Below are 12,857 nucleotides of genomic sequence, written 5' to 3'. Positions count from 1 at the left end.
ATTATCACCAGTGACATGTGTCTAAATGGCAAAACCAGTGAGGTCAATATAAATTTAACCAGACGGGAGCAAAACAAAAAAATGCAATTTATATTTTTTGATGTGGGATTGAAGCCACACCTTGGAGGAGATAAATAGAAAATAAGCAACTTACTGGACCACCTCGCTGTCCGGGAGCACCATTAGTACCGCCTGGGCCTGGCGGACCCCGGGGTCCGGGAAGTCCAGGAGCTCCAGGAATGCCAGCAGGACCCTAAGAGCAAATCATGAACACCAATATTTCCCAACTTGAACTTTCTTTTCTAAATGGCTAACTCAAAGCCAAGCAAATTGCTTAGGAAGTCAATACTCTGTGTTGAGGAGGTGAGGGCGAGGTGTCGGGGCAGCTTACCATTTCACCTTTACCACCAGGACTACCACTACTGCCGGGAGGGCCCTAGGGGAGAAAGGAACATATTAGTAACGATGCAAGTAGTGCATCCACATGGGAAGTTACTTATAGGTTTGTACAAGAAATCCATTGGTGGAAATGATGCTTTGTAGAAATGAGGTTATTTCACCAACTATAGCACAACACATAAAATATAGACAAAATGTATTACTATTTAATTCATTAGGGATGATATGCTGTGCTTCGTCTAAATTATTAAATGAAAAATGAGTGGGGGCGGGATTTTTGGTCTTTCTTCTTCCTGAATTATTCTGATTGGTGAAGTTTTGGGGAATATTCTCCCAAGTATCAGATAACTATCCATCCTCTCCTTTACTCTGTCTTATACACATAGCATCCACAAATTCTCATGACGTATTAACTTATACATGCTAATAATTCAGAATTAATCAAATCAGCATTTGTTTTAGGCAGTAGAGTCACTGCAGAACTCTATGCCATGTATGTATTTTCAAAACAGCAAGTTTAACTGACAGCAACATTTAAACATATGCTGTCGTGGAATAAGTATCATACCACTCTTCCTCTCAACTGCCTCATTGGTTACTTACAGGAGGACCTTGAGAACCAGCATGTCCCTGAGGTCCAGGTTCTCCTCTTAGTCCAGGGGAGCCGTTTGAACCAGGAGACCCTGCAGGTCCGACTTCGCCCTAAGGGAACAAACTCAAAGAAGTCAGTTTCCTTTGCCACTTCTAATCACTCAAGCCAGTTTACTCTTCAGCTGTGTTTAGGGCTGTGTTTGGTATGCCGAGATACTGTAGATGAAACAAAGAATCACAGACTTCATTAACCATGAAGCCTGGGAATAATGGAAAACGTGTGCATGATCATGTTTTTCTCTGCTTCCCAGAGTCTGGGAAAGCAGAGAGAAGGCATCAGAAACTTTATTAGAACTGCTGTATGTTAGGGATAATACCCCTTTTAGAATCAAGAACAGGGTTTAAAGATCAGCATAGATTAAAGATATCCATTTATATGATAAGACATTTTCAAGAAGCAAACCAATATTCCTGCATTGTCTCCAAGATATATTGTATATTCTATAATATGAACACATTTACCTTAGCACCAGGAGAACCAGGGAATCCTGCAGTTCCAGGGGGACCAGGGGGGCCCTGAAAAATTAAGTACAATTTCCATAGTTCTTATTCAAGTAAATTAAGGCCAACAACTACTAGCAAATAATGAATAAAACACATATAAAATACAGAAGACATTTCTGCACATAAAAATGGTATTCAACATGCACAGATGACTCTTTTTTGGAGAAACAATGAGGTAAAATAATAGCAGTGAGATCTAAAATCAGGAAATCTGGGTATTCTCTCACTTTTGCCCTTAATTCTCTTGTGTTGTGCAAGTTATTTTGCCTTAAGTTTTATGCTCTCCTATATAAAATGAGATAACATTATTATCTACTTTGCAGGGCTGTTTGAACTGTCATATCCAATATTGAGTTCAATTTTGAGCACCACACAAATGGTCAAGTATAGTCAATTATAGACTTCTATAATTCTATATGAAATTAGTCAATTACAGAAAGGAGTAGCAGAACCTAGATTTTATTTATGGGTTCACTATCAGTTTGAGTCAGATGTGTGCTGAAAATGCTGAGTATTGGATCTACTACAAAATTGATAAAGTTTCATTTAAAAAAGTCAAAGATAGTCAACACAGAAGCTAGAATAGGCATACATAGTTGTATTTACATATAAACAACTCATTCCCCTAGAGCACAAAGCAGGGGTAGCTAAAACGTCTCTTACCGGCTGACCATCACTACCTCGAGCACCATCATTTCCTCGAGACCCCTAAAAAAGAGAAGTTTGTTTCAAATATCTTCTTAATTCTGAAAGTCTGGTCACAAGTAACATTAAAATTCTGACTCAGTTAAATTTTGAATATCCTCAAGTACATTAAAATTGGCTTACTAATTTTCAACTTTAGAGGAAAATTGTTAACACTGTTAAATACAATCACAATCTACTAGCATATAAGGTTTGGGGTCTGGATTTCATTTAACTGAAATGCAAATAGAATGGCTCTAATAATATATGCAAAGTTAAGAGGTTTTCAAGTCCTAAACAGGGATGTTAATTACAAAATACTTAGCTTTTTCCTTTAATTATGAGTAAAATTGTACTGAGATTCCTCTGAGTATGCTTTTTTTTTCTTAAAGAAAAGGCATTTCCTGCAGATTTTCATAGGCTGGAACCTGGCTGAGACCCTCCTGTCATTTAGGGCTGTCACATGAAAAGGGTGAGGTACTTACTGCGGCTCCAGGAAGTCCAGGTCGGCCCCTCTCACCCGGAGTTCCTCGTGGCCCCTAAAAAGGAAAATTGAAAATACAGTTGTACTTTTAAATTGACACTTACAAGAAAAGTTGTTTATTGGAGAGGGGGAAAAGGCAACTTTTGTATTAGATGGGGTAACAGTAAAACTGAAAATTATACGATAAGAAACATAATTACCATTGGTCCAGGAGCTCCATTTTCACCAGGAAGACCATTTTCACCCTAAAGACATAGGGAATATGTCAGTATTTACATAATATAATTTTATAGAGTATAATAAAAGAAAGAGGATTTTATAGTTTTTAAAATGCAACCTATTTTGAAAAACATTTTGGAGCCTAAGACAATGATGTACATTTAATGTTATCAAGCTTTTGCTGACATCTTATTTTATCAGAACTCTCCATTTCTGTATTTTTGAAACTTGAGGACTTGACAGAGGTGACACCAGATGCTCAGTAATATCTAATACAGAGATGTTGGTTTATCAGCTATTGTGGAAGCTTTAATTGACCATTGCAGTTAGTCACTATTATTCAGCTTCTAAACTGCACAATTCAGGTAAATTCCAGAAAAGATAAACCCCTCTATAATGCAAACCTTAATTATAGCTATAAAAATTAAAAATAAATTCACCTATGAAAATGTGAATGTGTTATGATTTACCTTTAATCCAGGAGCACCTGTTTCACCCTTTTCTCCATTTCGTCCATCAAAGCCCTGTGAAATGTTTAAAAATAGTAAAAATAATAAAATTTGTTGATGATCCAGAATGGTTGATAAACATTACATTGACTTTTTCACAACTACCTTTTGCCACACAGCACGATTTTCAACGCTGTCTTGATACAAAACTTTTTTAAGCGATTCAAAAACATTCAATATTGATTTTATAGGAAGCAATATGAACTAATTGAAAAATACAATTTATCCCATTAGGAAGTTGCCTGAATGGTAGAGTAGTAAATATCAGTTTCACAGATTTTATTCCCATTATGTTTATTAGTTTTTCGCTCAGTTTGTTGAATATACTTAATGTTTTAGACCACAATAAAGTTGTTTGGATCAACCTGTAAATCATATTGACTAAGTCAATACTGTATTTTCATTTCTGTTTTCTTATAGTGATAAGAAAATTATTCTTCCCCAAAGTTATACACTTGAAATCATCTCAATCATTTTATGTCAAATAGCTGGTTAGTTTTGTTAAATAAAGTTGATAGATTTTAAAAATCAGAAACAAATATTTTTGGGTGGGAGCATTTTTTTTTTCCCAGTAAAATTAACTAGGCAAATACACACAGGTAAATGGGACAGCTTATATTCATTTAGAAATTCTACTTACTCTGTGTCCTTTCATTCCAGGGAATCCAGGAATGCCAGCAGGACCTTTGATACCCTAAAATAATGGATAGAAAACATGTCATTCCATCTATGAATAGAATCACTATTCAGTAGTAAAATGCCTTCTGTTCTAAAATTTAATTCGGTTTAATTCTACAATGATGTTTGAGCTTAGAGACCTGTGGTCACTCTTACTGATTTATCAGATGCTGAAGACTTACTGGAGGTCCAGGCAGCCCTCGCTCTCCAGGTCGTCCCGGTCTTCCTGATTCTCCCTAGAGGAGAAATAGAGCACACATCAGTAAGTGCTCATGTATGGGAAAGTCCATGGCGGCCAATGAGAGAGCATATGACTCTGCATTGTTTCTGACCAAGGGCCCATCATAATAGTTGGACTACCGAATGCGCAGTTGTAAGATCAAATTTCTTTACTAGAGGGAGTTAGGAGGGCTTCTCCCAACTTGATATAAATTTATAAAGAGATAAATCAAGCTTCTCTCATTACTGACATAATATGACCATCCCTCAACCCAGTGGAAAGAATTTGCCTTGAGGAATTAAATGGAGAAGAAAGAATAGCACAATATTAAAGCAAAATATATATATATATTTTTTATTTTTACAAAATAGCAAAATATTTAAAAATTTATATATAAAATTTTAAGGACATAGATTATTGGTATCAACTTCTCCATTAAAAGAGGCAGAGAAAAGGCCATTAAAAGATATATTGGCCATCTGAGCCTTCTTGACAGAGTTGAGAATTCCAATTGAAGGTTCTATTTGTCTGGAATTCAATAAATGGTATATGTAGCTATGCAAATATCATATAGATATTCAAAGATTAATGCAAGCTAAAATGTTATTAAGATATCCACAATTTTTTTTAAATAATGCTTTCCCTTGCAGATCCTGGCATGCCACATATACTGTTTGGATATTCCAAGCTGATTTCGCCATAGCCATATTCAACTCTTAAAAACTTACATCTTTTCCAGCAGGACCAGATGGACCTAAAGCACCAGGAGGTCCTGGAGGGCCCTGAAAATAAGGAAATAATGAAAAAAATGTATTTGTAACTTTTTCTGTTATGATACATTTATTTTTACATATTAGGTATATTTCTGGAGGGAACTTTCTCCTAGAAAATAATTCCATGTTTCTCATCATGAAAATCACACTTGTTGAGTTAATATTATGCCTATGTCATACTCAAATTTTACTGTTTATTAAACTTACCTAAAGGAATTTAAATCATCATGTCTCTATATGTCATACTGTATGTGCATATTTATAAATCCAAATATATCTTTGCCTTTTTTGCAATATTAAATTTCTAAATGCACATGTTGCTAAACATTTTGAGATTGATATTTAAAAATTAAACAATTTTAAATTATTTTAAAATTAAAATATTTTAAAATTAACTCCACCTTACTTGCTTATTTATGTAGTATGCCCTTCTGGAGGACTCTTTTAGATTATATTTTTAAAAATTTTGTTTCAAAATTAAATATCAGAAGAGTATATATAGGGGTAAACTGAGAGGGTATAGGATAATAAAATCTATATTTATTTGAGAGATTATCTGTATCAGCCCTGAGAGGTAGACTATCTTGATGGCTAATTAACCAAGAAGACTCCAGATTAAATAATAAGAGTTTTCTAATATATCCTAACCATTAAAAAACTCCAAAAGATCTTTGAAGCCAATTCAACTATCATAAAAATACTATTTATTATATCAAAGTTTGAGCTTATTTTTAATCCACACTTTTTAAGAATCTATGACAATTATTAAATGAAGATGACATTATTATAAAATTACCATTCTACAAAATATTGAAATAATCATTAATACTTACTGCAGGACCTGCTTGCCCAGGCTCACCAGGAGGACCTTGGTATCCTGGAGAACCCTAGTGGGTAGAAAAAATGTAAGTATGTTTAAAGAAACATAATTTTCATATGATTCATTTACACCTTGAAGACAGTAAGAAATCAAGAAATCATTTAATAATGTAGCCAGCTCATTTTATTCCAGTTTATAAAGTTTGAAACCAATATGTTTCAGATCAGAATAAGGTTAATTTATTCCATCCCATGCCTTTCCATTGACAATGAATTGCTTTGAACTGGATGGAAGCCATGTAATATGCAAATTTAAACAAGCGGCTTAATATCATCATGGTTTTAATTGCTAATAGTTGCTAGTGGAAAGATATTAAATATAAAATTTTAACATCTTTGAAGGAAGGAACTATCAGTCTCTTGGTTGGACTTCTTTAGTTAATTGGGGATTATACATGTTAGGAATGGCCAAAATCAAGCAAGGTTTATGTTAATTTTTAAGTATGATATGCACTGAAGAAGAAAGCAGCACTCAAGGCTATACTTACAGGGGCACCAGGATGACCAGACGAGCCAGGTGGACCAGGAGGACCTGGGGGACCCTGGAATATAAATTTGAGTAATACATTTTAAAAATGCATGTAAAGGGCGGGCCGCGGTGGCTCAGCGGGCAAGAGTGCTTGCCTGCCGTGCCGGAGGACCCCGGTTCGATTCCCGGCCCCAGCCCATGTAAAAAACAAACAAACAAACAAAATATAATAAAACAAGAAAATGTTTAAAAAATGTTTCCCTTCCATCCTTCCTTCCTTCTCTGTCTTTCCTTCCTTTCCTCCCTTTAAAAAAAAAAAAAAAAAAAAAAAAATGCATGTAAAATATGCATTATCTGTGTATCAAATAAATGACCCTATTTAGCTATAATTTTGATATCTTTAGAAATGGAAATACTTCATCTCATTATTTGGCAACTATTTATGGATATGATTAATTTTCTTAGATCTACAATGACAAGCTAAGAAAATGTCATTCTGAATGAAATCCCTACAAAATCCAAATAATTGCTGTTAAATGTTATATAAAATATTGACCTAAAACCCCATCCCCCTCAAAAAAGAAGGGTTAAAAATCTAGGAAAGAAAGTCAGTACAAAATGCTATGAGAATCCCTGCAATACTGAGATGATACTGGCATGAGGAAAGAAGCAGTTTTTTGTTCTGGCAGCGAAGGTCAGGATGAAAAATATTTACCTATTGACACTATATTATATTATCCAAGTTTCTAATAAGGTGATATAAACCATTTTCAAAGTGCATAGCTATACTGATATAGATATCACAGAGTGATGTTGACATGGAGATTTAAATATACATTATATAGAACAGCAATATCATATATAGAATATGCATATATAGAACAGTCAATAACAAATTAATTTCTCACTGTTCAGACATAGAACTTAGAAAATCTTCAGTTTTATAATAAACTATTTATAAATATTGATAATGAATTACAAAACAACAGTTATTAATGTTTCTTTGGTAATCTCTTTTCTGGGATGCCAATAATTAGTGGCTATATTCAGAGTTTTGTGTGGTTTTTTTGGTAAAAAGTATAACTTATTGAAAGTAGGATTCATAATGTGCATGTAGGTGAGTAGGACCCAGTGTTTATTTAAATTACTATAATTCTTTTGGTTTTGAAAGACACAGAAAAAAATCACAGCTCCTAAAACTCTAAAGGTTTGAAAACTCTGCTTTTTACAATTTATTACCAATTCTTGGGGGCGTTTCTTTAACTGGTCATTTGGAATTACTGGTTAAAATTTTATCCCATTCGTTTTGGCAGCTACACACATGGGGCCCAACGATGTGGGCAGAATCTGCCAACATGTCAGGGAATCCAATGCCATGCTTGCATTTACCTTTACCCACCTCATGATAAGCAGTGAAATTTTAACCTTCCCTTTCAGTGCTCTTCCTGAACTCCTGTTCCACAACAAGGAGCACTTACATGGGATACCATGTGTCATAGGCACATGCCCAAGTTCCAATGCCTTGTGCTGTTTTCTTCTATCAAAACTCTAAGTCATTTACTGAAAGCTTTCTGGTTACATTGTAAAGATCTATCATGTAAGGTAGATGGAGTTAAACACTCAATGAATTCTGGAAATACTTGTGTTCAATTTGAGGAATTGAGGTGAGACAGTTGGTGATATTGGAAATTCATCACCTGGATTGACATCTAGAAAGCAGCATTTAATAGATGAAAGACACAAAAAGAGGATTCTAAATACTCAGGTGAGGAAAAGGAAAAGTGGAAGTGAAAAGTAACAAAATTTGGTTAAAAAAATAGGGTGTTTATGAGTGTGAGAGGTAAGCATGAAGGCTGATGGGCCCCCAACATCGGCATTTCTACAAAGAAGGAAGGAGTGGCAAAGAGTAGCATGAAAAGATGAAAAAGGTGAGGGTAAAAAAAATGAGTTATGATAGGAGGAACATGACAATGCTACCATTTTCTTGTCCAACCTTCTTAAGGAATGAGCTATTTTATACTATTCCGTAATAATACACGGTATTCCTAAAGGGCAACCATTCGCGATTCAGCAAATTGCAAGTCTAAATAATGCTCTAAAATGTTGAGGAACGTTTGTACGTACAGCTGGCCCAGGATAGCCTCCTCCGAGTCCTGCTCCTACTCCTCCAGCCTTGACATCATATGAATCAAACTGAGGAGAATAGTTCTGCAGCAAAGAGATCAGTCAGTTATGGTCATGTTGATATGGGTATCACAGTTCTTTTCAAAGTCATTTAGAAGACACGTGTGGAACATCTAGGATTCACTGAGAGACAGTTGCTGCAGGCCAGTGCATAATATGTACTATTTAATTATTTTGCTTATCCTCCTTTTTAGCTTTGGATATTAGATATCCTTTGAAAACACATATAATACACAAATCTTTTAACTAACGATATGCAATATTATTCCTAAATAATTAATGGAATAAGTAAATTCCTTGTCCCCTGGCTTCTAGTTAATACACCTAGAAGGTTCACACAAAAATAAAACTCCCCATGGAAAGTAAGCACAAGAACAATAGAAAAGATATGTACTTGTATTTCTTTGGAGCTCATTTTATTTTGAGCTCTGGGTATTTTAGATAGGTTTTAGATTATATTCTTCACATCCTGCTGAATGGATTTTTGCAACCTCAAAGATTTGTATGTATGTGTTTTTTAATTTCTCCTAACTCCATGCAGCAGAAATTTGGCTTGTTTTCTTGTTTGGTTGCTTTACACAGAGTTAGTTGGTTGACATGATTTCAGGATGAGCAAGATGTGCCCTGCTGGCTTAGCAAGAGTAATTGTTAGGCATAAATAATCTTGTTGAATTGAAGACCATAAAACATGTTCACAGTTCTTCAACTGTTTTTTTTTGTCCAAACTTTCAGAGGCTCTACTGTTAGGGTTAGAAATAGGTGCAGCTGCAGCAATTAACTAGGTTATTTTCCATATATAATACATGTGCTACATATTTGCTGAGAAGTTGGCAAACTGTGCAAGGATGTAGTAAACAATAGCATTAGCAGTATGCAGAGAAGCACTTATTTGTATAACATTTAGAATACTGTCCAGCACATATAAGCACTCAAGAAATTTGTTAACTACATAAAATCAGAGGACAGATATAAGGAACCCACAAAAGTGAAATATAATATAGACTAAAGAAAAGAAGACTAATTCGTTTTCAAGGGAGAAATCTCTAAGTCCTATAGTCCATTACCTGAGTACCAGTAGGGCATGATTCACAGATTCCGGGGGGGCCGGGAGAACCAGGGGAACCTGGTTGTCCAGGAATCCCAGGATTACCATTTCTTCCAGGAATCCCAGGGGGGCCCTTAAAAAATTCAGAGAAAAAAATAAATAACACAGTAAAAGTCCTAGTGATTCAGAATCATTACGGGAGTATAGATTCTCTACTTTATGAAATGAGGAATCGTTGCAAGTCTATGATTTCTTGGGAATTAATGCATTTTATCCAAATTATGTAAAGAATTTAAACATACATCTTTCTTTTGTATATTGACCTATAGTTTATTTTTCAAACAGATAAGGGGGCATGAAGACATAGGAAGATTTGGAAATTTGAATCTTTACGTGTGAAATTATAGAATCGTGGTTTAAGTTCTTTTGAATCATTATTCAAATATGGGACATTAAAGGGACGATATGAATGATGAAAGTTCAAACCTAGGAAAGATATGAGAAGAAAAACAAAAGAAGAAGAAGCAACCTACTCCTGGACTCAGGAGCGTGCATCTCACGTCACTGAAGAAATGTTTACTTACTGGGTCTCCCTTGGGGCCTTGAGGTCCTTGACCATGTGGAAGGTGAGGAGGCTAACAAATGGGAAGGACGTGAAATAGACAAGATGTGAGAAATCTTCCCTGTAAAGTGTGTAAATCATTTGCATATTTACTCCTTCACTCAAATCACATTTAATCCCTAACTTTAACCAGAACGTTTACCTTAATTTGCAATCCCAACATTGTTTGACAGACATGACTCAGTTCCTCCCAGGCTCCCAATGACCAAGAACGACTAAATAGCACCAATTTTTGTGGAAAAAAATGCATCCTTAAGCACCGAGAAGGAAGCCTTCCTTTAAAATTTGCAACCTATTATGTACTGTCACTTGATTTTACCACCTGATATTGCACTTCGCCTATCTTCTTGTTTTATGTTTATGTCTATCACTTAAATCTACTGGCTTCCTTATAGTAAAAATATTTTTGTTGTTCAAGCACTAGACACATTTCTTATGTGTTCTAATCAGTCACGATAATCAGCAGGGTTGGGTAACTTATTTATCTATATCTCTCCTGAATGTTAGCTGGTAACACAGATACAATTTCCATTTTAAGTATTTTAAGACCCTAAAAATGACTTGGTGCAAATGATTGTAGAATATTTTCTTTTCAGATTAATTCTTGGATCCATAAGGATGACGCTATACTTCAAACAGGCATTTAATTTCAAACCTAATTTGTTATCTTAACTTTCTAATTGAGTACATACCAAAAGAAATTTAGTACTTGTATAATTACTTTTTCTCAACTGATATGGCCCTTTAGAGTATTTATGAAACACCAGAAGCCTTTAGACAATGATACTTGTGTGACAGCATCACCAGAGATAATTTGAGCTAGAGCTTTATTCCCTGGCTGTATTTGGATCTGCCATAAGAAATAAATTGCCATACTCAGCAGAATCTTTACTTTTAAGCAGGATACCCCAAAGATATTGGAAAAAATGTCTTAAGGCTCTGAAGCATCATTAAATGAAAGTGTTAATTTTACTATCAAGAAAGATTAGCTGTACGTGACTCTAAGTGCCTACTGAATTTTTGTGAATAAATACAGCAATGAACATGAACATTGAAATTGTAGATGTGAATTTTTCTTTAAACTCACAGCAGTTGGAGGCTGTGGGCAAACTGGACAACATTCTCCAAATGGGATCTCTGGGTTGGCACAACCTAAATTTTCTTCATCACATTGTATTTCATCGCAGACCACAGATCCTGAGTCACAGACGCATATTTGGCATGGTTCTGGCTTCCAGACGTCTCTATCTGCATAGGGCTGGCCGAGATGGGAACATCCTCCATCCAAAGCTGGAAAAGAAGTTAGATGGCGTGATGGCTTTCTTACGTTTTGTGGAAATGTGATCTTTGTAATGCTCTCATGACTAATTTCAATAGCCAAATGAAGATGGATGATGGTCTTTGAATTTGGAAACGACTGAATCTTTTGGAAGCTTACCAACACTAAAAATTTATGCAAAGAAGTTGATCTGTTAATCCAGGGATAAGAGATGAAACACTAACTAGAATATCCACTTACAGAATAAAGAATCTTTATTGGAATTTCAATCTTTTGATCTGTTTTTGTTTCAAGCAGAAAATGTGGATTTTCAGCTTATATACAGGCCTTTCGAAAGCATTCCCTATGACTTTTAGTAATAATTATCATATATCTTCCTAGTTTGTCTGAAACCACAAGGGGTTTATTATTTATGGACTTTCAGCATGAAAACTTAGGGCTTACTTAGGTTTTGATCATACACTTAAATCGTATTTTTAAAGTTAGTAGTTCAATGCAGAAATATTCTGAAATAAATAATTTCTTCATTTCATTAAACTAATTTATGAGCATGCTTATGCACAAAAGAAATCCCCAAATTGATTTACTGGGGAGATAGTATTTTCTCTACATAATTTGCTAGGCATTAAAAGATTTCTTAAATGATGAAATCTGTTCATTAGTATCAATATTGGCACACCAGAGTAAATTTTCTTTAAGGTCCATAAATTTTACGATGTTATATAGAGTAAGAATTTAACAAAAATGGAAATCACACAGATACTTAAACATTTATTTATCAGTTGTACAACTGAAAATAAGCCCTTCTACACGATTGCTATTCTTTGCTTTAACAGTAGATGGGAGCATAAAACAAAAAAGATGCTTGCCACTAACTTGGAAGACTCTGGATTTTATTAACCTAGTTGAGAAATTCAGAGGAAAACTGAGCTACTCTTGGAAGCATAAAAAATCTTTCCATATTTTCCTGGGAAACTTTAACAAAGTTTATCGTATACATTGAATGTCACATCTTGCTCTGTTGAGCATATTAGTAGGTCAACAGGATGTAATCTATTGAGTATCCCATAGTGATGTAAAGAGCTTTCCAATTCACACACAAAAAAGGCGTTACGTTTTTTTTAAACAAATATTGGCAAAGAATGAGTAAAAATAAAGGAGAAAATATGAATCATGACCACGCATATTTGTGGCTTAAAATGGCAAAAAAATTTGCTTCAACCAAGATTTTAGACTTGCTTCCTAATTATATGTAAGG

The 12,857-nt window shown here is 34.7% G+C and overlaps 1 protein-coding gene across 1 annotated transcript in view; it reads right to left on the bottom strand.

Annotated features, from left to right (window-relative positions):
* Window positions 1-12,857, bottom strand: part of COL3A1 (collagen type III alpha 1 chain) — a 39,980-nt gene that overhangs the window by 17,723 nt on the left and 9,400 nt on the right. Inside the window, exons 2-18 of the mRNA XM_077154405.1 lie at window positions 11,408-11,610; window positions 10,283-10,333; window positions 9,718-9,831; window positions 8,594-8,677; window positions 6,489-6,542; window positions 5,955-6,008; window positions 5,077-5,130; window positions 4,311-4,364; window positions 4,091-4,144; window positions 3,412-3,465; window positions 2,923-2,967; window positions 2,724-2,777; window positions 2,218-2,262; window positions 1,513-1,566; window positions 1,003-1,101; window positions 392-436; window positions 155-253 (exon numbers count right to left, since the gene is read on the bottom strand). Coding sequence (XP_077010520.1) covers window positions 155-253; window positions 392-436; window positions 1,003-1,101; window positions 1,513-1,566; window positions 2,218-2,262; window positions 2,724-2,777; window positions 2,923-2,967; window positions 3,412-3,465; window positions 4,091-4,144; window positions 4,311-4,364; window positions 5,077-5,130; window positions 5,955-6,008; window positions 6,489-6,542; window positions 8,594-8,677; window positions 9,718-9,831; window positions 10,283-10,333; window positions 11,408-11,610 — 1,217 coding nt within the window. The remainder of the gene's footprint in view (window positions 1-154; window positions 254-391; window positions 437-1,002; window positions 1,102-1,512; window positions 1,567-2,217; window positions 2,263-2,723; window positions 2,778-2,922; window positions 2,968-3,411; window positions 3,466-4,090; window positions 4,145-4,310; window positions 4,365-5,076; window positions 5,131-5,954; window positions 6,009-6,488; window positions 6,543-8,593; window positions 8,678-9,717; window positions 9,832-10,282; window positions 10,334-11,407; window positions 11,611-12,857) is intronic.

This window comes from Tamandua tetradactyla, chromosome 3 (assembly GCF_023851605.1).
Source record: "Tamandua tetradactyla isolate mTamTet1 chromosome 3, mTamTet1.pri, whole genome shotgun sequence".
In the NCBI taxonomy this organism is placed as follows: Eukaryota; Metazoa; Chordata; class Mammalia; order Pilosa; family Myrmecophagidae; genus Tamandua; species Tamandua tetradactyla.
Note: the sequence above shows the minus strand (reverse complement) of the source record. Positions and strands in the feature narration are given on the sequence as shown.